The following is a 24,197-nucleotide window of genomic DNA, read 5'->3' as shown; positions in this document are numbered from 1 at the left end:
TCTGAATTTGTTTTTTTAGTTTTTTAACCAATTTTTTGTCTTTTAGTATTTTTTTTAACAAAAAAAAAAAAAAAAAAAAAAACACTTCCCAAACACCACCATTAACATAAACCTGGCTGACCTTGCCATAGCAGAATAAGAAAATGAATACATGATTAGTAGTAAAGATTTGAAATTTAAAAAGACGATTTCTTCTAGAAGGAGATTTAAGCTTATCCAAGGTTGACGGGCGAAGGCCATAGAGAATTCCAAAACTCCTTCTATGAAAGGGCATTCACAACATTATTAAGCATACCCAAGCTCCCTAATGGGGCACAATCTAGGAGTACTTTATTAATTTTTTGCTCGGGTTTTCTTTGATTTATTTTTTCTGAAACCTCTATCAACTTCAATTGGTTGTAGGTATGCTCTTTTTGTTAAAATAAGGTTATATGACAAATTTTCTAATGGTGCAAAACCTATGACTTTTTTTTTTTTTTCCCTTCTCTTTTTCGAATTTCTAACTCAAGTTTTCTTTGATTTATTTTCATTAGCAAGTGAAGTGAAAAAAAATAAAAACAAAAATAAAAATCATGTCATATATTTGGATGGTCAGACAATTTCAACGAATTTGACTATTTTTTCTTTTTTTTCTTGTCCAATTTGAGTTATGACAACCATTGTTGGAGACTAGCACTACAAGAAAGAGGGGATACAACAACGTTTATTTAGTAGCGTTTTTTAAAACGCTGTAAAATATGGAAAATCTAGCACACGATTTTGTTTTCTACACGCCGGTCATCGGTAAATGGTAGGACAACGTTTTTGAAACGTTGGGCTATGGTTAAAACGGTGTAGTTTAGTTTAGATAAACAACAATGATTCATTCCCCTTTTCCACCCACCCCCTTTGACCCCCTCTCTCTCTCATTGGTCACCTTTTCTTTTTCTTTTTCTTTTTTTTCCTGCTCCTCCAATCACCACCTGCCACGTGGCAAAGGGGGTGAGGGGTGACCCCAAAAGGGGGTCCCAAGCATTATTCTTAGATAAAAGTACTTATTTTTCTTTTAAATTTCTTTTTTGCTTTTAAGAGTCGTAGGAGTCCGAGAGAGAGAGAGAGAGGCGACTTCAGAGAGATACAGAGAGAGAGAGAGAGAGGGATCAACACTTGGTGGTTCGATTTGGATCGATTCTTCGTCATTTTGATCTTGAAAAGCTGGTTCTATATTTGATTTGACCGTTTATCTTAGTTATTGTTCGAATCTCTGTAATTTAAATCGATCTAGGGCTCGTTCTTCTTCGTGTTTGGGTGCGGCATGGCTCAAGGTAAGGGATTTGTTGAATTCACCGAAGATCTGTGTAGTTTCATGGCTAAAAAGTAACGATCTGGAATGTATTTACGTTGATGTTTGTAAATTCAGTTTCTTCTTCACTCGATTTGGTTGAAATCTAGCATTTTTTTCTTTTGCCTTTTGTGTTTTGCTTCTTTCTTCTAATTTTCGTTCTCTTCCTCTTTATGGTCCGCACATTGGGATGGAGTTCTTGATCACCAGCAAATGGAAAGAATGGAGTGGTGATAGAGAGATGTTACTGCCGATCGAGAGTTGCATCCAACAGCCTCGGTATCACAGAACACTAGTTCAGGGGCTTGAAGCGTGGTGCTGTGTCCTTCATCAACAGCTCAGCCTTATCAATCTCTGCTTCAAGTAGACCAATTTCAAGCTCATTCGATCTCTGCTTCAGTCTATACACCGCCATTGAAGAGCTCAATCGAGTTTGGCCAGGTCAAACTCATCCAAAAGTTAAGTTCAGATATGTCAAGCACATTTATGCAAACTTAATCAAAATCACATATTTTTTCATCAACTAAAAATTTGATTTCCGTTTTCGGATTATCTTCTTCACAAAAAGCAAAACCAGTCCTTCATTAGCATTTGATTTTATACTTTGTTTTTGGAGATTTTGATCGAAAATCAAGATTTTAAAGCTCCAAGCTGTGGTCTATGCTCTGTTTTACAAGATTTTTTTTTTCTCTCTCTCTTTTTTTTGGGGGGGGCTTCAATGTTGAATTCGTTTCTTCGTTTTGCCAAACAGAGCACAAGACATTGCTTTTTACTAGTATTTTAAATTTGTTCATTCAACTCTAAGATATGTCCCTCAAGTGTATTGTATGTATATATATATATATATATATATATATATAAAGCTTATTGCTTGTTTTGGTTGCAGAGTTCGCAGAGGGGTCGCCATTAGAAGTAGTTCCATTTTTGCACTATTTTCTTGAGAGTTGCACTAGCATAGGGAAATCAATACTAGGAATTTGTAAGAGATGAGAAGACATGAGATATTTGGAACCTGAGAAAAATTAAGAAATGTTGAGTTTGAGCAAGCCTAGTAGATATTTGGAACCTGAGAAAATTAAGAAATGTTGAGTTTGAGCAAGCCTAGTACTGTCATTTGGTCTGCTTGAGTTAAGTAGAGTTGCACTTTTCTTGTTCATTTTATTAATAAGCAATAAACTAGGCCTTATAGACATGCAGCTCATGCATAATTGTTTAAAAGGGTATTTGTTTACTTTGTGGTCTTGCATTTTACCATATCATTGTGAAGTTTTTTGGATTCTCTAATATGTTCAGTGTTCTTTGCTTGTTGCTAAATGAAGGTTATTTTAGGTTGTTTTCCAGCTAGATTGTGGAAACACTGTCAATATATTTTCAAATGTTGTTAAAGCATTAAAATGTGGCCCCTGTTTTGGAATGTTTTTCCATCTTCATGTTTTTGTTTAAATGTGCTCAATAGGCCCATTAATTGCTAAAGCAATGGTTGGCTATCTGTCTGTACCTGTCTTTTCTTTTTAAAGAGATACTTGAGACCAATTAGAGAGGAATCCATGAATATTTTGCTATTTGCATCATAAACTAATGATGATGATGATGATGTTATTAATTGCTAAGAGAAGAGGGGTTTTCTCGATAAAATTTGCCCCATTTATGTGGTTGCTTTGTTGATGTATTCTGGTTTTCAAAACATTGCTTTGAATGGTTACATCATTACAGCTAGTTTCTTAATTGAAATTTATAAAATTATTATTGCATAACATTAGATGTTATGTTTACTGCAATTTTCTTTGGTAGCCGCACTTGAGCTATAATATGTGCCTTCAAGCTCTATGTATAATTGAATATAGGCTATAAATTGTTCAATTTTCAGAGGACATCCACTCGCACCCCAAGTGTGCTAAATGTTTAATCATGAATCTATTAATGTTTACTAAAATTTTTAGTTGCATTTGTCACAAACTTCATGTGTTTACTAAATTATGTGAGTATTAGGTAGTATTAAGAGTTGTCTTGCCTAGCCAACTCCCAATTGGCTTTGTATGCATTGTGGATTGCATATTGTCCTATTGACTAATTTGTAGTCCTTATGATTATCGTTGTATTGAACTATCAGGCATACATGACACTTAATGATATAGATGCTGCTATCGAAAGTTTCAAGAAGGCATTGGAATTGGAGCCAAATGATGGTTTGTGACAGTTTCTAACCTTGAACTTTTTATAAATATAATGCATTGTTAAAACTTTCAGCACATTATGAATTTCACTCTGATGAAATCCTAAATAGCAAAAGAAAAAAAAAATAACTTGGCAATAATTACCTTCTCTGTGGGCTACAAGTTTTATTTTTTATGGGTTTTTTGTATTCTACCATAACATTAATCTATTTTGGGAGATGGCTGAGGTCTTACTGAAAGTCATTTTGAAATTTGAATGACAGTTTTCAAGTACTAAACTAGATACTTAATAGTCTGGAGTTCGTAATTTTCATAGAATTGAGGTTTGAAACGTGATAACTGACTTGGTTTCTGGCATCTTTTAGCTGGAATAAAAAAGGAGCTGGCTGCTGCAAAGAAGAAGGTTAGTATGATTGCATAAAATCTGAAACATTTTTTATGGCATTAAATGCTTATCAGCTACTGGGGTTTGAATTGTTGGAATTGGGACAGATTTCGGATAGACGAGATCTGGAGAGAAGCATATTCTAAGATGTTCCAATAGCAGTTGGTGGTTGCATGGTATGTTGGACCCCTTTTAAGAACTATTTCTCTGATTCTTTTTCCTTGAAAGTGTGGCTTTCTCATTTGGTTCTGGAATACCAGGCTACCATTGTCTCTTAGGAACAATATACAGTTAGTTACTGTGCTGATTCAATGTTGGATTGAGTGAATTTGTTCAGGCTTTTTCACACATTCAGGTAATGTTGCTTTTGTTTTTCAGTCAAGTCTGGGTGACTTTTGTGTATGTCTACCAGTTTGCATCAATTCAAGAAATTTTCACTTAAGTTGTGGAGATTTCTTTGGCTGATCCATCTTATGATGATTTGACCTTAATTTGTTTCGGGTTATAAAATAGGGTTAGCTACACTAAGACTCCCTCAACTGAACGAATATCGGTTTACTCTCCCCATCTATGAACCGGTACAGTCTAACCCCTCAACTATAAAACCGTGTAAATTCCTCTCTTGGAAGAAAAAAATTCACTACAATGGTGATAGCATGCCATCACCGACTTTATAAATTACCATGTACGTATGATCAGTCCCGCTATGCAGTAGTTACAAAATTATGTTGGAATGGGTTGTTACATTTGAATAGTGGGGTTCACCATCCCATATGTAGTTTTATTATTGGTTGGTGATACTACATGTCAATGTTGACATGGTATAAAGGAGGTAAACTGATGGTATTCTTTAATAGTTGAGGAGGTATTGGTGTGATTAACCCTATAATTTTTTGGTAATGACAATTTTTTTGGGGATCCTTTTTACTGGTTTTCTGGAAGAAGATAAATAATTATTTTGTGGTGTTAGCAAGTTTTCTTTGCATTTGTTATGCTTTTTCTGATGGATTTTCTTTTCTTTAATTTGACTCCCAGGTTTTCATTTGAGGGTGAAGAACATGAGCATATATCCAAAACCAGCAAAACAACTATACAAATTTCAGGCCAGAGCCAAATTTTAACAACTAGATTAATCTATTTTTATTTATTTATTTTTGAGTTGTTGTAGCTACCTGATCCAATGTCCATATTTCTCAAGGAACTACGTGTCTGGAGAGCATTAAATGGAGATATTTGCTTGACTAACCTTTTTTTTTTTTTTTAATCACTGTTGGTTTTCGGTGTACTGTCTTAAAATTATGAGCAATGGTAGAGGGCCCAAATTTTGTGGCTCAAATGTGGCTCAAATGGTCAAAACGACGTCGTTTTGAGTACAAAACAACATCAAAATGGCCAAAACGACGTCGTTTTGGCCATTTGAGCCACATTTGAGCCACAGAATTAGGGCCCCCAAACATTTTTCTAAAATTATATGGGTCCATGATAATAACATGTGCTGTATTGGCTTTTACACTCAAGGGTTACTTTCTCTTGAGTATTCATGATAATAATATTTTATTTGCTACTAATTTCATTTTTTTTTAGTTACATTTATTCTTTTCTTAATATTTTAAATTTTGAGATGATGATGGAGTATATGAATTTGGTTGTGATTTTTGTAATTTCAATTTTGATGTGTTTGGTTGAATATATATATTTTTTGAAACAGGGTTTGGAGAATTCTAGCTAGTAGCAAATAAAATATTATTGCCGAATGGTTAAAATTTCATTAGGTTGCATTCCCCCCCCCCCCAAAAAAAAGGAAAAAAGTGCTTTTAGTGGCGTTTTTGTAAAAAACGCCGCTATAGGGTCTATATGACGTCATCCCGCCGGAAGGAATCACCGTCGGTGATTGTAGCATGACGTTTTCTAAAACGTCGCAATAAGGTCTACAACGGCGTTTTTTAAACGTCACAAACATATAACGACGGCCGTATCTGCGGCGTATATTAAAAACGTCATCAAAGGTTTTAGCGGCATTTTTGAGAAAATTAGCGGCGTTTTACAAACGCCACTAAAAGCTGTATTTTTTGTAGTGTAGGTAAAATTTGTTGTTACTTAATTCAAACTTTTATAAATAAACTATGAAAAGTGCACGTGTGATGCACATGAAGAGTTTATAAAGTTTTTATTTTAGAAACACTAATAGCCTTTGTTTGGCAAAGGCTTTTTTTTTTTTTTTTTTTTGGACTAAAATTTATAAAAAGACAAAATATATTAAAATAATTAATAAAATAAAATATCATATCAAATTCATAATCATCTTATTTTTTCTCTTACAAATATCACTTACAACAGGCCAACTACATAATTTAATCTTTTTATATGAACAATCGAAAAACAAGCAAATCTCTCCCAAGCAAAGTCTTCCTTTTAAGCAAGTTTCCTCCTCCTATGCAAATGGGCCCTCAATACTCTATATCCCTCCATTGGAGGCAATCCCCCACCTTCTACGATTAAAAAACTTATAAGCTTTTAAAAATGATTTTTAATTTTTTTAGGGCATTTTTTGGTAATTTTATTTTTAATATTTTAGTAAAATTTTTAATCCATTTATATGAACAACCGAAAAACAAGCAAATCTCTCCCAAGCAAAGCCTTTCCTTTTAAGCAAGTTTCCTCCTCCTATCCAAATGGGCCCTCAATACTCTATCCCTCCATTTGAGTGAATCCCCCACCTTCTGGATAAAAAGTTTATAAGCTTTTAAAAATAATTTTTAATTTTTTTGGATTTATTTTTTGGTAATTTTATTTCTAATATTTTAGTAAAATTTGCAAAAAAAAAAAATTCAAAGTGTCTAATCTAAATATCTGAATATATTTAAAAAGAGAGATTTGGTGATAGACCCCTCAATGTCTAATTTGAACAAGAATTATATAGATCATTTCAAAACTTCATAGTATTTTAAAACTTATTTCTTTTATTATAATACCTATATGTGTGTATGTATCAGATTGCAATCACTCTCTCTCATCTTAATCTCTATTCTCTTTGTCTCGTTCTTATCATTGTCGCTCTTCATCGGCACCATCATTACTCTCCATCGGCGCCACCGCCACTCACCATGGAACTCTTTCTCTTACCTACTTCATCACCATTGTTATATCCACAACTTCATATTTGAAATCATTCACGGTCGTCTTTGTCGAACAATAACGGTTTGCAAATCTCAAATCTGAAATCTTTCACCCTCTCTCTCTCTCTTTGGTTTTGATGATTCATACTCTCTCTCTATATATATATGTGTGTGTCACTCACCATTTATGCTCTCTCTCTTGTTCTCTCTCTCACTCTCTCTTCTCCTTCTTCTCATTATTCTCTTGATCTTTTGTTTTCGAACTCTATTTCTCTATACTCTATCTTTCTTTCTTCTTTTCATGATGCTCTATTCTTTTAACAGTAAAATTTTACTCGGATTTATGACACAACACTATCTTGTAAAACCATCATCGTAACTTATTTTAGAGTAAAATTTTATGTTGAATCATAATAAATTTTATTCTGAATCAGAGTAAAATTTACTATGATTCAAAGTAAAATTTTACTATCGTTAAGCAGATCAGCATGTAACCAAAGTAAAATTTTATTGTTACAAAAATATAATATATACTAAATGAACGAACCAAAATCAAATTTTACTTTTAGATCTATGAACAAACATACAAAAAAACTCTTGATTTTTCATTACAATATCTTCATTTCTCATTTTTTTTTTATCAAATCTAAGTTTTTATTTTTAATTTTTATTATCTCAGATCTGAAATTATTGATCTCAAATATGAGTTCGTAGGTATCAAATCTGAAATGATAGTGGTAGTTTGACGGTAAAAATGGTAGTTGCCGGTGGTGAGAATGAACGACGCCGATAAACAATGAAAATTGTGAAGACAATGAACAACCATCGAGTTGGTGAAGAGAGTGAGAGAGAGAGAGAGAGAGAGAGAGAGAGAGAGATATGGGTAATGGTCAAATAAAATATTTAAATAATAAATTTTGTATTTTATACGAGACTTTATAATTATGAAAGAGTTTTGAAAGTACTAATTTTTTTTTGTCCTTTTAACCAGAAAAGGAAGGTAGGAGGGTTTATGGTTAAATTTTCCATTTAAAAAATAAAATATTTGTGAAGAAATTAAAAAGTAATTTAATATATACGAAAAAATGAGAATGTACTATTTTTTTGTCATGTTTAACTTTTTTTTGTACTTAGTGGGAAAATTTTATAATTTTTCAAATGTATCTAAATTATGTGAATTTAAAAATAAATAAAATACTAAAAATTTAAAATATGAATTAAAAACTTAAAAATTATTTTTAAAAAGTGAAATGATTTATCCACCAAATTATTATGGTCCAAAATCGCCCGAATTTATTGATGCCACCGGCTTTACTCTCGTCTACCGCGGTCGTCACCCTATCATTCAGACGATCAGCATCAACAAATTCGAGCAATTCAAACGAAACTAAATTCGGTGAATATAACATTGTTGTTTTAGAAATTACAAAACCAAATAAAGTGATAATATTTGTACTCTTCTTATACTTAATATATAAATATTTTAATTTTTTAAATGTATTGTGAAAAATAAAAATTCATTTATAATTTTCTAAAATAAAAAAATTTAAAATTTAACTTAGGGTTATTTGGAATGTCCTAAATAAGTGCACTTTTTGTATTTTTGAACTAAAAAGTTGAGAAAAAAAAGATGAATATTTGGGTTAACTTTTTGACTTTTTACGAAAAAATGTGTATTAAAAAATTATATAAATTAATGTATAGAAAAAGTTTTGACAGTGTAAGCTGTACGGTGGAAGCAAGGTTTGCAGAGGGGTATAATAAGAAATTGTTGTCTCCTTTTTGAGCAACCATTTGGACAGTGCTCTTTGGCCAGTGGGGCCCACCACAAGTCCCGTTTTGCTAATCGGAATCGTTCAATGTGTACAACTCGTTAAGTATTATATATTTGTAAAAAATCACATTAATAAGATGTCTATAGCTATCTGATCGGATTAGTTTTTTTGTCAACCGTTAACTATAACACTTTCCATTTTTTATACAAAACTGATTTGATCATGTAGTTAGCGATATCCGATCAACAGATGTTTTACAGACATATAGTACTGGACAAATTCTACACATTGAAAGGTTTGAATTATCAAAACGGGACTCGTGGTGGGTCTCTACAGGCCCAACATTACTGTCAAACTTAGTGAATATATATATATATTTTTTTATTTCTTTCATTGTACTTTCCCATTAATTCAGTACCGGGAACATTATAAAATTGATTTGTATTAAAATATTATATATATATATATTAAATTTTTTTATATTTTTAATTTATGAACAATAATAATTTTTTTCCTTTTTTTTTTTAAAAGAATTTCTTAACTTTTTAAATTTTTTCTGACATCCTAAACCAGACCTTAGACAGGTGGCATCGGATGCGGCTGCTCATGTCCGTCTGTCGCCCTTTCTTTAAGGGATCTCGTTAACTCTCTTGTACCCCCCACAGCTCGCCGTCAAGAAGTAACAAACACGCCCTAACTTAAATCTCTCTCTCTCTGGTTACCCCAATTGGCTCTATCTCTCTTTCGATCCAGGGTTTTACTAGGGTTTATAAACCTTCCACAACTCCAATCAAATCCCTAACTCAGCTAATCTCACTAGTCTTTCTCTGGATGGGGATAACATTTATCGTTGTTCAATAGAGATTGAACGATTCGCTAAATTACTAGTGAGCTCAAGAATCAATCGCAGTAACCCTAGAAATTACTGGTAAGCATGTGCTACATCTGATTTCGCTATTACTTTGTTCAATTGTGAAATGCAACATTCTAGGGTTTTTTGTTCTTCAATCGTTCGCTCTGTTGAAGCTATGATTGGTCATCGATAATGCGATGTTTGTGGAATTCTTTGAAAAGTCATGGTCTTTTTCTTTTTCTTTTTTCCGTTGAATTTTGCTTCATTTGAATTGAATTGATATGAAGTGTTGAATATGAGCAATGGTGGTAGAGAGAGTGGAAGAGAGTGTGAGCATGGCAAGTCAAAGAAGAAATCAGACGATTTTGCCCAAGCTATCGCCAAGATTGCTGTAGCGCAAGTATGCGAGAGTGAAGGATTTCAGAGCTTCCAGCAGTCGGCCCTTAATACGCTGTCCGACGTGACCGTTCGATATATTCGTGAAATAGGGAAGAGTGCAAATTTCTATGCGAATTTGGCTGGTAGGTCAGAGAGTAACGTGTTTGATATAATTCATGGGTTGGAAGATTTGGGATCATCGCAGGGGTTTTCAGGTGCTTCCGATATTAATTGTTGTCCTGCTGGTTCAGGTATAGTTCGGGAGATTACTCAGTATGTTGGTGATGCTGAGGAAATTCCATTTCCATATTCAATTCCCAGTTTTCCCATCATTAAGGACCGAAACCCAATACTTAGTTTTGCACAAGTTACTGAAGTATCACCCAGTGAGCATATTCCTTCATGGTTGCCTGCATTTCCTGATCCGCAGATTTGTACACGCTCGCCCTCGCGGAAGGGCAGAGAAGCAGATACTCCGTTTGATAAAACTGAGCCTAGTAAAGAGCAGAGGAAGGTGGAAACGACCTTGTTGAATTTGCAGCAGCAATTGGCTTGTAATGGGTCTGAAGTACCAACGGCTGTTGACCCAGGAGATGCTGACAAGGCTAAACAAGCAGCTGAAAGTAACCCATTTCTTGCAGCCCCTTTGAGAATAGGAGAGAAGGAAGTGTCTTCAGTGGTGCTTCCACCTAAACTCTTGGATGAAGCTGCAGCGAATAACAGTGCGGTTGTGCAGAATCATGTTTCGGTGTTGGAGACATTTGCTCCAGCTATTGAAGCAATGAAGAACACATTATGCGATTCTGAAGAGGATGGGAAAAAGGTCCTTCTGAACACAAGGTCTACTGTGCAATTTAAGTTCGGGATTGGAAAGAAGTCCTCAGGTACATCAAGCATACGTAATGAGGGTATTGACAAAATCAACTCCTGGTTTGGGGATACTAATGAGAAGGACAACAAGAAAAGGAGGGCCGAGCACATTCTGAAGGAATCTATAGAAAACCCACAAGAGTTGGCCCAATTGTAAATTAGGTTGGTTTGATTAGAATTTGTATACTTGTTTAGAAAACTGGTAGCAGTCTAGCAGATACTGGTTCCAGGGTAGTCAAAGTTGAGGATCATATAGTTGTCTGTATATGCACATTACAGACTGCTAGAATTTAACAAGTTCGGAGGTACGTCTTTGATAGTGGCTGTAATAGAACCTTGTCATTCCTGATTCTTTCTAATTGAAACTCTTGTTATTTCTTTATGATCTGTTACTGGATGGATATGTTAGTATCTTCAGCTTCTGGATGTCTAGAACCAGTATTTCTTACATGCGGTCTGTATAATCATAATGTTTATTTCCAGTATTGCATAAACATGTCATTAACATAAAAGCAAATTCCATTTGTTACACTTATTTGCTTATTCTTCAAACAAATTATGCATGAAAGTTGAATACTTTTTTAGCTTGCAGATTGCTTAATCAACTTCATATTAGGTTATTCTTCAAAATATAGGTGGCAGGAGTATATTGTTCTCCCTTCTCTGAACATGAGAAGCTGAAATGTGGAAGACTGGATGTGGTTCAGTTGGCTTGACTACTTACTTTTGTTGGGAAGCGGTGGCTCAGTTGTTTGACTAGTTTGATAATTTTGGGAGCGAGTGAGTGGTGACTTAATTTTTGGTTTCCTCCTTTCTGGTGTTTTTTTTTTTTTTTTGAAAAACCATTTATTGGATTCATTTAAACCATTTTATTCATTTTTAATATTTTTCTATTTGAGCAATTTAGAATAGAATTTTGAATGGTGTGAGGACTTTCAACTTAAATTTACATTGGTTTGTTTAAGTCGAAACTTACAGTTTTACAAACCGTTATGATTCCTGTATGTTCTGCCCATGAAATCTGGTTACAATAATGCAAAAGAAAGAGCACTGAGGAATTTTCTTGCTCATCCTTGAGCAATAGATGGCTTAAAGGATTAATGTGTTTTTAATAAGTAGTGTATTATAAACAGAACACCAAAAATGGGGCGAAACATGTGCACACCCAAAATCCTGAATCCTATAAGCTATACAACCACTGGCATATACATATCTCTAATAAACAGAATTGAACTCAATCAGCGTTTGTCTCATCCAATTACGTAGGGTTGGGTACGTAGATCTATTTCCTCCAGTTGGTTGTTTCACAATCATATCCTCAGTTTACTTCAAGATAGTAATGTTTGTTCTTATCACCTTAATCAAAGTTCTCCTAGGCTTTCCTCTATTTTGTTTGCAACCGCCTTGTGTATTAAACACTCCTTTTGGGTGCAGTCATTAGTGTACCTGAAGGGGCAATCAATATCAAAGCTAGAAACCATATCTCTGAGCAAATAGAGTTTTTGCTTGCATCACTCCAAATAATTCTTGTACTAGTTCTTTCACTCCAAAGACTTATTAATTCTTGTTTCACTTTGCAATAGAAGTGGCACAGAAAATAATGAGAAATAAGAAGTGAAGATCTAAAGAAGGGATTCTGCTGTGTTGCTTTCCTCCATTGGGAGCATATTCGCAAACCAAAACTTTCTTTAAAATTTTCTAATTGGGACCAGTCTTTCTAGATTTTCTATAGCAAGGAATTGATGTAGTTTGATGAAATGAGAGGGTTATATTCATAAGCATTAAATATTTATTTATTGTATTTAGATACTTATGTTTAGAGATAGAGATTGAAACTGTAAATAAACATGACCCACTCTTCAAGTTAGGTGAGGAGAATTTTATATATGTCTCCACAGACATCAATTGTTGGTGATGAGATCATAGGCCAACGATAAACACTAGGGTGTGTGGTGCTCATGCCTGCCAGCAGGGGATGCAAAAATAAAATTGGTTATAATCAATTGGCAAAAGATTAGAGATATCCTAAGTGAGGACTTTTGCTTATTCAACTTCTTTCCTCATGATTCTCTAATTATAGTTGTTTTGGGGAATGCTAGTATTAGTATTTTCTCTATTAAGTTTCCTTCCTACCACATATTCCTTGGCACTCCTTGGCACTCCTTGGCTTTTATGCTGCTTTTGAATTCCACCATTAACTTTGGATTGATTTAGTGAGTGTTTGGGAAGTTGCTATTTTAGTAGGTTATCTTAGTTTTTGGTTATTTTAGTAGGCTAAAATTTGTGTTTGGGAAGATAGTTGGATTTTTTTGTAGTTGAATGTGATGTTTGTGAGAGAAGCCAAAAAATAGCATTTCCCAAACACCCCCCTTAGTTATGTTCAGGGTGCAGAAAGTAGAGGGCAAACATTGCAGAAAAGAGTAGGAAAAAGGCATTCTGATTTAATTTGACAAATAGAAAAAAAAAGAAGAAGATGAAAAGTTCCAAGTCAAGAACAAAAATGAAGTAAACTCTTGTGTAGAATTTGGAATAAATTCAGGAAGTTACAAAGGCTAAAATCTGGACTTGAAGCTCGAATGATTAAATGGCTTGCCATTTTTCCAGGTATGTTTTCATTGTTTCAAGGGTTTTTTTCTTTTCTTTTTCAATTCTATTTATAGAAAACTTTTTAATTGGAAGTTAATTTTTGTAATAGCTTTAACATTATCAACTGTTTAGAGAGAACAGGAAATCTCCTTTAATAACCATTATACTATAGTATCGTCATTTCATTAAACTCTCATCTTGTGTATTTTCTACCTTTCTTGGTGATTCTTGAAAAGAAAAAGAAAAAGAAAAAAATGAATTGAAAATGATGATGAGAGTTGGGGGCTAATAATTGTGCCATTTTTTTTCTCTGCTTGGTAGTGCTCGCATCTGAGTCACACGAGTATGACTATGGTATTTGCTCTGTCATTTGATGCCGGTGAATTATATGAAAACTTTGAGAAATAGAATAATAATTAAAATAAATGGTATTGGCAACATATACTGTTAAGCAAACATATTATCCAAAGTAATTAGTAGTAAATCAAATGAAATTAATTAATTAACATATAATCTTTTATATGTTGTTTAATAAACTAAAAATATTTATACATGCTGGTAGATATATGTATTTGTTTATAAAGATACAATGTCATTTGTTAATAGTAATCCAGTAATACTTTAGCTCAATATTTTTTGCCTTGTGCTTTCTGGTTGGAGGGTTTCCTGTAGCAAAATTGACAAACCTTTTTTTTAGTGCAATGACTTGGTGCTGAACTAGACAATTAACATGATCTATATTTTCTTGATGTCTTTAATATTGAAATCCATTAATTGTTTCACTAATGATGTATGTCCAAAATGGAGTAACAACCACAGGAACTCAACCTAAAGAGCTAGCCAAGGGAATATCATTTTGTGTTCATTGCTTTTACTTATATTCCAAATATTTAGGTTCATATCTGTTTAAAGTCAACACATCATGCATATATGCAATATTTATGGATTTTGGAGATAGATTTTTGGGTGTTAGTGGCAAGTTGGGTTGAGAGTAGAAGTGAGAGGGTGGAGGGTGGCGGTGGCGGCATTTGGTACAGTGAGGGTAGTTGGGGGGAGGGAGGTGTCTTAATAGAGGGAGAAAGAAAAGTGGTGGTGGTTTTGGGTAGAGAGAAATGCGAGGGTGCTAGGTGGTGGTGGATGGTGGTTCTTGGCAGAGTGAGAGAGAGAGAATCGTGCTGTTGGCGGTGGGTAATAGGAGGGAAGATTAGTGAAATTAAATAAAAGAATATTTTAGACACTTCAAGACACGGATTGTTTGGATGGAAATACTTATGGTTACAGTTTACAGATGACCATTTCATCAGACACTGTTTCTTCTCCTCCTTTCTCATATTCTTCTTTTTATTGTTAAATCTAACTTGGTATCAATGTGAGATTTAAAACATTTCTCTCTGTGGCATCAGTACTAAGTACTCTATGGTTTGGGTCTTTAGCAGGCTATTGCTGGAGTTTAATTGTTTAGCTTCAATTCATCGTTGCAAACATTATTTTTAAAGGCTCTGGTGATGTAAATTCCCCCAAAAATAGGCCCTGCCAACATGATTGACTGTGAGTGTTGATCCCAAAAATATTTCCCCACCCAATTCATCTTATTTAATTTTCTACTATTTTCTAATTTTCTATGATTTTTGGTAAAGTAGGGCTATTCTTTGGAAATTGCATCTCCAGCACAGTGCCAGGCTTTTCCCTGTTTGGTTTGGACTTCTAGGGTGCCAGCTAGACAAGTAAAGGTCTTCTTTGGAGTTTTGTTACTTGAGTAATGTGGTGAAGCCTTTGGCTACCTCATTGTAACTACTTTTATTATTATTATTTATTTATTTATTTTTAATGCTATTTTTAAAGGTATTTTGGTGCCTTCAATGTCTGGTATTGATGGGTATTTGCTGGATTTAGTTGTGCTGGATGGAGTTGTTGGCTGATTTGGTGCCTTTAATATCTAGTAGTAGTTCCATGGCTGTTAGAATCTTCACGATTCAATTCATGTTGTCGAATCTTAAATTACGATTCGCTATGATTTAGTTCTATTTACATAATACATGGAATTAATTATACTGGTATAGGTGATTATGGATTGATTTGGGAAGTTGATTAAAACATGACTTTTTGACTTTTTTTGGCTTTTTTTTTGAAAAAATGTATAAAAAATGTGACCCAAAATAGGTTAAAAGCCAAAAAGTAGCTTTTTACTATTACATACATGCATACAACTTAGCAATATTGAGATTTATTTCATTTTAAAAGCACTAGGTGTGTATTTTATGTATATACAAACATAAAATTACATACTGCGTATCTTAAAATTTATGATTCGATTTTCGATTTGACTACAATGTCTAGTACTATTATTGTGAAGGTTGGTTGTACTTTTTTTTATAGTTGTTTGCTTCTCCTTGTTTGTGGATATGTCAAAGTTTGGTAAGCTTTCTACTGGCGGTAAGGATCGTGGGTTAGTCCCCACTATCCTCATTGCTAGAATAATATGCTTGTTGCACGGGTTTTTGAAGATAAGGCTCGGGATGTGAATTTTTTATGGGAAAAAAATTGGCATTTATCTTCATTTTGGGCTTCGATGACTCCTATCTTTAGGGAGGTGGTGTTGTTTTGTTAGTTAGAAATTGGTTGTCGATGTGTGACATATAATGTGTTTTTTTGGGTTAACTTTTGTTTTTGGTTTTGTACTTTAGCTTCTATTTTATTTGCTTTTACTCGTAGAGGATGCCTTATTATCATTTCTTCCTTTTGTCTTATCAATAAAATCATTTTTGTTGTTGATCCAAAAAAGGGATAGTGGGTTTAGTCGTGTAGGGGAATATTGGACTTTTTGAAACAATTCTAGAATTCTTGTAAGCAACTAACAAGATGTGTCATCATTGTTAAATTGTTTGAAACAACTCCAGAATTTTGCTTATATTTCAGTATTCACTTGTAAAAATAGAATATTCTTGAATAAGAAAAGGACTCGTTATTATTTTTTTAATGAGTTGAATAAATGGAAAACTATTGATGTAAATGAAATACAATTCTTTTTTCTTTATCTTGAACTTAGGCCCTGTGGAATTGAGGATATAGTGTTTTGGGTTGGACTTTTGCACCATGTGGGGATGTGAAGGTTACAAATGTAGCAGCAAAATGAAATACCTAGTGAAATTTGTGGCTTGTGCAGCCAATTTTGGCACTAAATTAGTCATAGAATTCCAATGCAAGCTCATTTCCTATGATTGCATTCAGAAAATATAATCTGCCTGTTGCTTCAGCTTTGCAGAAATACAATTATTTTCCTTTTTCCAGACAAAAAAGTACCACTCTGTATTTATTACATTTTTGGTGCACTTATGAGAACCCATCTGTGTAAAATGAAAAACTGAAAAGCTAAAGTATTCTTGTATTTACATCGATTGTAATAAACTGTGTTATAAAACCCTAGAAGAGATTTGCTTTACAGACTAGCAAAGAAAAGCAGTTCTCATCCATGAATTATTATGCTTTTACTCCAAAAAGAGAAAAGGGGAATGAGAAGATGTGAGGAGATAGAAGAAGAAATACTACTTGGGAAACAATCGCCTGCAATGCTTGGTTCGCCTGCCTGGCAGACCAGCCACCTCACCACTCACGACCTCGCCAATCAGATCTTTAAAGATCAGGCGCTCAATGTCTAATACTACCCCTGGAATTTCAGAATGGTTGTCTGCCCAATTTTGTGTTTGAAGCATCATATCCTCTCTTAAGATGCTTATTAAACAATCATCCTCATCATGTAAGCTGAAGTGAGAGTTAGCTTGGAGATGATCCATCTCTGAACACAGCTCTTCCAAAAGCTTCTGTCCAGTGAGGCTGCTCAGTCTCAGTTTGTTTGAAGAGATCCCCGGTTCAGAAAAACCAGCTGCAGTTAATTTGTGGACAAGGGTTTCATTGACAGTATCAAATATGAGTTTTCTGTGGATTTTCTCATTGAATTTTAATTTATTGATCTTTTCATTGCTTCGTTCATCATTTGGAAGTTCAATCCTGCCCTTGGTTTGTTCCAGGACAAGGAACAAATTGGGGTTGATCAAATGGCCTGATGGATGGAGCTGAATGAATGTTGAGCTAGAGCCTAGATCTTTGAGGAGAAGACCTGATGCTAAAAATATCTCGGTAATGTATCTGTGCTCTGGATTTGTGTTCTCACAAAGAGATGCAATGTAATCTGTGGCAGCTTCGTCATGTGTGGAGTTCACTTGTCTGAGCTTACGAACCAAATGCTCTAAGTCCTCTCGATCAAACTCAAGGCCTTGAATGGGTCTTGTTCTGTTCAGCAAGAGGTCTAGATCCACTGAATTCCATTCTTCTTCATCAGAATTTAGGGTCTCGTCATCTGTATATTAACCACACACACACACACACACACACAAAAAAAAAAAAAAAAGGAGAAATTTTATTAGTAAAAGGCTTAAGTCATCCATCCCCTCTCTCTACTTTTCGTTTCCTTTTATAATTTGTGATTTGTGTACTACATTAGCAATATTTCTGTTTTTCTTTGTCTAATATTCTTCATGTTTAAAATTTTAATTGATGTGACCAGCAGGCCCCTGTTTGAGTAGTGAGGTTTCAGTTATAAGCTACCAATGCCTCAGGGCCAATAGCCATGACCAAGTAGCCTTAAATTAGAAACATAGGTCATGTTTGATTCACAATATTAATAGTGAAGTATTAATAGTCCTAGTAAATTAGTGTGGTATTCACTATCCAATTGGATTAATATCCATTGGATTAATAATCCCACCCCTACCCTATTACTAATAATCCTACAAATTTGTTGGATTAATTATCCATTGGATTAATAATCCTAAACAAAAATTTTAAAACAAATATAGGATAATTGGGCCCACGGATTAATAATCCTAATCCCACACTCTAATCCACCCAATCAAACATGCCCATAATGTACAAAAAGAAAAACAGAATACTTGCAAATAAGCTACATTGTGAGTTGGAAAAAATGTTTTTTTTCTTGGAAGGAAACATACATTAAACACAGAGGACACAATTGCACATGTTTAAGCTATGCCTTTATGTTTGCTTAATCATTATAACCTTTTACTGATGGGGTGCATTCAATCTTTGAGTGTATGTTAGGTGTGGCCCTTGTTTCACTCTCCAGTGCTAGAAATATGATCGTTTCAAATATGAATGCACTATTTGTAACTAAAATGTTTTAACATAGCAAGAACCTCACCTTTGAAAGCATTTGATATCTTCTTTACAGGAGATGGTGATTCTTCTATGTAGAATGTAGTATCAAGAACAGATACAGGGCTTGGCTGTTCCAAGGTTGCTGTTGTTGCTTCAGCTTTTAATCCATCTTCACTCAACCTTGCTGCCATCTGAGTGGAAAAAGAAGGAAACCTGTTAACCACTTCATCAGAATGATATTATGAAAAATTGAACACACAAGATAAGAACACATACTTCATTTTTCTGGTCCTTATGATGGTATGCACCATTCATTTCTTTTGAACGATCAATACTTGTGACTTCTATTTCAGTCCGTGAGGCTGAGCTTATATTGCTTTCTGACTGTCTTGTGTCACTACTGATCTCGCTCAATCTATCATTGCCTTGCTGCAAATTGGGAGATTTGGGTTTGAATTTTCTACTTGGAGAGCCTGATTCTATTTGCTGCTTACTCAAATGTCTTCGGGTTCTGCTAGGATCAGATGTCTGGGTGGTAGGATGAGACTGTTTGTCCATCCCATCCTTTCTCTGTTGCAGTCTTGGGCTCACAGTTGTTAAGCCCTTTCCAGAGCCGGTGGTGTTCTGTTGAGGTGCCTTTGTAGTTTGTGTTGACCTATATGTTTTGGCATTGGTAATCTTATCCATGGAACAAAGGGGCTGGCAAGAAGGTTCTCTAAAATGGTTGTTTCTCGGAGTCAAATCTTTGGCTGTTCGCTTGTCAACCGAATCATGTTTGCTGTCTGGATTGTCACTGGTCCGGAGTTTGCGGAGGCCTGGTATACCCTCAATTGGGATTGCGGAGGAACCTGAATTTCTGGGTTTCTCAACAACATTAGCTGGTTTAATTATCACAACAGAGGATTCGGATTTCATTGGGGGACCAGTCGCCTTAATGATGGGAGTTGTTGATACAGAATTTGGGCCATGATTGCTTGTTTGAGGCTCCAAATCTGAGGTCTGCTCTTCCTTGTGCTTTAATCTCTCTTTAGTTTTTTGCATTGCTTCAAGTATCTGTTTAAGAGCTCTGAGATCCTTGCCAGATCTTTTAAACTCAAGTTCAGTCAATCTTCTCTCAATTTCACCATAAACAGAAGGACACGAATTTGGAGCCTTTATGTGAGCTTCCTGATGCATAGAAGCTGGTTTTTGAGAACCTCGATTCCCATCTGGCTGCCTCCATGGAGCTGGTTCCAGTGGAAACCTTGAGTTTGGTTTCACGACGGAAATGGGACTTCTTAACTGAGGCGAGGCACATTCTCTGTGGGGAGTTCTTGGAGACCTTGAAACTTGGTTGTACTTGCTTTCATCGGCTTTTCTTGATGAGGTGGACATTGCATCAAGATCCTCATGTGGGCAGCTTTTAATATTCCTTGTCTGATCATTGTTATCAGGCGTGGAATCTGGAAAAGCTTCTAATCCCATCAACTTTGCTACAACACTAGATGGTCGTTTATTACTTCCTGGCTCTTGTTGGGGATTCGGGGTTTGGCTGGACTTGTCATTTCCCCGCTGTAGATCTTCTAAAAGATTGCTTGATCTGGATTCAGAGGCAGATACCCTGACGGAACGTTCTCTACTGTCCAATGATAATCGAGGAAGCTCTTTGAGCTTTGTGGCAGATTTCCATTTGTCTCGTGATTCCCTTCCATCGTAAGAGAACCGAGGAGCGTCCTTTGGTGGCAATGCCTTGGACTTCTCTTCAATGGAACTTTGAGGTGATTCCCGAAGCTTAGCAAGAACTTGAAATGATCTGTCAAGTTCAGAAACTTTCGTCTTTACAGAGTTAGACAGCAGCAGTGGCCTTGGGGAATCTACGTGCTTCATCGCATGGCTTGTTCGTTCCGGTGTAGTCGTAGTCCGAACTGTTAACCCACGTGTTTCTCTGTTGATTGAGTCCTTGACAACGTCTCGGAGATCAAGGTATTGCTGGCTTGAGTGCAAAGAAGAATTTGGCTGTTTCTTGGGTAAAATCTGAGATGGGGTTTCAGGGAAAATGCTGTGGCTCAAAGATGGTTCTGGTTGAACTGTTTTATTACAATCAACTGACGAGAAGGTAGATGAGGAACAGGAGGATGATGAAAAAGAGGGCCTGGATGATTCGACTGAGACTCTTTGCTTCTCTTTCCCAACCGCCTTCAGATTTTTTTCCTGAAATTAAGTCGCGGAGTTAGTTTGAGTACTTCAACTGTAGATCTCCTACGGTAAGCAGCTAAGTTTTTATGATCTTACTATGGCTTTCTGTGTCATATTGCTGGGTTCCAATCCATGGTTGCCATTTTGACCTGAAGAAATTCTTTAGATATTAGACATCGAAACTAGAGACGATAATATTTTCACATATTTTACCCTTGCAATTAGCAAAAAGAAATACACCCTTGAGCTTGCAAACAAAAACGACATGAATAATATTAAGACAGTGTTACGTTTTAAAAAGAGAACAGAGCATCTGTAACTCATGAACAAGCAGTAGTCATATATATATATATATATATATATATCTAGAAAATACATGTATATTTCCTTTTTGCCTCAAGTACTGGCAGGCTACATATTGAACCACTAAAAGCTGATCATTTAAAAACTATGATGATGCTATCCCTTTAGGGACATCCGGTGCAATTGGAAGAATCATGATTATGCTACCCAGAAATTCACCTAAATATGGATAAAAAAAAATCTCTCTTAAGAAACGTTACAACATTATGAATTTCTATATCCTTAATAGTTGTAAATTGCATAAGCATTCAGAAGTATATCGATACGCCTAGCAGAGTCTTGTTATCTAGGGATCAATTTCTAGTTTATTCTTTTCTATTAAGCTTCATTTGGAAGCTCCCCAATTTATTGTCAATAAACTTGGAAGCAAAAGTACTCGATCATTGATGGGGGAATTACATCCCGTGAAACAGATAAAAAAAAAATATTATAAGCATCGAAGTTGGGAAAACGCGAGAAGTAGAATTCCGATGAGTCATTATGTTAACTTGAAACTTTACCGAAGGGAAACAAAAATCGTAATGTTACACAAGAATAAACAAAGCTTGAAGCAACTAACTTGTAGCTTAAATTGAACATTACATAGGATAAGATAGAAATACCTGGAGGTGGTCTCTTGTGGTGGTTGCTGCTGATGTGTCGGCTGGCAAGGGAATGGTGACGGTCGAATAGCTGAAGTAAACCATGCATACACCCAACCTGCTTATGCAGATCTGGGTTTTCATCCGTCAAAGAATATAAACGTTTTGCAGACATCTCCACCTCTCTTCCTCAATTCCAGAAACTCAAAAAAACTTATGCCATCCAAGCTTTCATTTCTTTCTTCTTAAACTCTCTCTCAATGAATGAATGAATGAATTCCAGACAACCCAAAAGAGTAGTTGGCTATCAGTTTTCTATGAGATTTAGAACATCCATCCATTCATGTACAGACAAAATTGGCATTAACTGCTCCAACTTTCATACATTTAACCCACTACCTTTACAATACTACATGTCGAAACAGTGCATGTAGTCTTCTTTAAACAAATCTCCTCTCCTTAATTGAACTGAAAGATACTTATGTATCTTATTGCTTTTTGCTTTTAGGATTTTGGAGAACAGTCTGTGATACGAAAGAGAATGAAAGAACAGAGTCTCGAAGAGGGAGGGAAGAAGTAAAATAAAATCAATGTGTTTTGTTTTACAGAACAAGGAAGACAGTATCTACTGTCGAAACCCAATAGGAATAGAAATTTAAGGGAAAGGACCCAATGCTTTACAGTTAGCACTATCCCCCACCTTCTGTGCTTCAAAATGACTGTCAATGCAAACTGAAGGGAGAATCTGCAGACCCAAGAAGAGAAGAAGATATATATATATATATATTTGTAAAATTTTATTTTTGGGTTTGCTTACAGAACAAAAGAAAAGAAGTTTATGCTTTGTCTTTTGGCTCTCTCCAGGAAAGGCAGATGTAGAGGTTAGACTAGAGTTTAGGAGGGGATGTACTTCAATACATGAAGGCAATGTGTTTTTAAGGCCTCGTTTGGGAACAGACTAATTTAGTAATTTTTTGGTTATTTGGCTAAAAAGGTAGGTAAAAAAAACTTGTATGTTTGGGATGACTTTTTGGCTAATTACGAAAAAATGTGCAAAAAGTAGAGAGAAAAGAGAATCTTTGACTTTTTGGTATAGATTGTTAGCTTTTTGGCTAATTGACTAAAATAACCTCTCGCCAAACGAGGCCTAAGTTGGAAAAGAGAAAGTGAGTGGTGGCATTTTTTTAAAAAAAGAAGTGTGTGTGTGAGAGAGAGAGAGAGAGAGATGTGGAATATGTGGGTCAGATCTGGTGTGATCTGAATTGTGTGGGTCATTTGCATTGGTTAGTTTCTTCCACTTTTCATGTGGGCAAAATAATGTGGGTGGGTCTGGAGTCTGGACCTCTACTACGTGGGCATGTGGAGTCTGTCAGATAGTGGAAGAAATAGCAAAGGTGAGAGTTATATTTGCTACTAAAGGATCTTGTGTGTGTATGTTGAACTGGTATAATTTAATGATTTTTTTTTTAATTTTTTTTATTTATAGAAAGAGAGGAGGAGAGAGAGAGACGATAGTGTACTTTTCTTTTGGTTATTGTGATGCTTTTACACAACTATTTGTAAAATATTTCATTGGCCGGCCAACAGGTGGCAGGCTAAAATGTTAGGCTCAAGTCTTGTCAAAAGGGCTAATGGACCCGGCTAAAGGACCGCCACTCATGGTCCAACAAGCTAAGATTCAAGATTTTTTTTTCTTCGATTTTTTCATATTTGTTATCGAGTTTGTAGGCTAAGCCAAATCCTGCCAAAAGGGCTAATGGACCCGGCCAAAGGAACGCCACTCATGGTTCAACAGGCCAAGATTCAAGATTTTTTTCTTTGATTTTTTCATTTTTCATTTTTTTTTTTGAATGATCTATTTATTCATATTTGTTATTGAGTTTGTAGACCAAGCTAAGCTTCAAACCTTAAAGGCCCAATTTAAGTCTCACTCGGGTCGATTTTTTCATTTTTCATTTTTTTTTTTTGAATGATCTATTTATTCATATTTGTTATTGAGTTTGTAGACCAAGCTAAGCTTCAAACCTTAAAGGCCCAATTTAAGTCTCACTCGGGTCGGACTAGACCCCACCTAAGGTACAAGTTTGGGTCTGACCACCACTCATGGTCTGATGGGTCGAGATTCAAGTTTTTTTTTTTTTTTTTTTTTTTCATATTTGTTGCCAGGCTTCAAACCTTAGACCTAATTCAAGTCTCATTTGGGCCGGGTGAGACCGTCCATGATACAAGTTTGGGTCAAATAAAAGCCCTCCGAGTTAGACTAGATTCAAGCCAAATGATGACCCTTAAAAGAGAGGTTGATGTTAGAAATGAATTTTTCTACCTACAATACTATAAACATAGAGACCAAACTACAGGAGCGGCTCCAACACATGGCTAGGGGTGTCACCCGAACCCCCTGGATGATTTTTTATTTTATTTTTTATTATATAAGTATTAAATTTTAGG

The 24,197-nt window shown here is 35.1% G+C and overlaps 2 protein-coding genes and 1 long non-coding RNA gene across 8 annotated transcripts; 2 read left to right on the top strand and 1 right to left on the bottom strand.

Moving 5' to 3' along the window:
- The first annotated feature begins 1,052 nt into the window (after positions 1-1,052).
- On the top strand, positions 1,053-5,079 carry LOC114256141 (uncharacterized). Of its 6 annotated transcripts, none has more exons than XR_014346132.1 (6): positions 1,053-1,304; positions 1,518-3,507; positions 3,861-3,898; positions 3,988-4,056; positions 4,141-4,235; positions 4,916-5,079. It is a non-coding gene; the product is annotated as an uncharacterized LOC114256141 (long non-coding RNA). The 6 variants fall into 6 exon arrangements; XR_014346126.1 differs by having other exon boundaries at positions 1,054-1,304; positions 1,532-3,507; XR_014346143.1 differs by having other exon boundaries at positions 1,054-2,233; positions 3,432-3,507.
- A 4,267-nt stretch (positions 5,080-9,346) lies between these two features.
- On the top strand, positions 9,347-11,254 carry LOC114320193 (transcription initiation factor TFIID subunit 8). Its single transcript, XM_028267310.2, has 2 exons — positions 9,347-9,699; positions 9,912-11,254. Exon 2 carries the CDS (start codon positions 9,920-9,922, stop codon positions 11,027-11,029), a length of 1,110 nt encoding a protein of 369 aa, XP_028123111.2. The 5' UTR covers positions 9,347-9,699; positions 9,912-9,919; the 3' UTR covers positions 11,030-11,254.
- A 5,553-nt stretch (positions 11,255-16,807) lies between these two features.
- Positions 16,808-22,685, bottom strand: LOC114320192 (protein LONGIFOLIA 2). Its single transcript, XM_028267308.2, has 5 exons — positions 21,771-22,685; positions 20,902-20,954; positions 18,907-20,820; positions 18,674-18,821; positions 16,808-17,812 (listed from the first exon to the last, which is right to left on the bottom strand). The coding sequence occupies exons 1-5, from the start codon at positions 21,922-21,924 to the stop codon at positions 17,001-17,003; spliced, it is 3,081 nt and encodes a 1,026-aa protein (XP_028123109.2). The 5' UTR covers positions 21,925-22,685; the 3' UTR covers positions 16,808-17,000.
- Between the last annotated feature and the right edge of the window lie 1,512 nt (positions 22,686-24,197).

The sequence above is a fragment of the Camellia sinensis genome, chromosome 1, assembly GCF_055761805.1.
Source record: "Camellia sinensis isolate YWXY chromosome 1, ASM5576180v1, whole genome shotgun sequence".
NCBI classification, from domain to species: Eukaryota; Viridiplantae; Streptophyta; class Magnoliopsida; order Ericales; family Theaceae; genus Camellia; species Camellia sinensis.
Note: the sequence above shows the minus strand (reverse complement) of the source record. Positions and strands in the feature narration are given on the sequence as shown.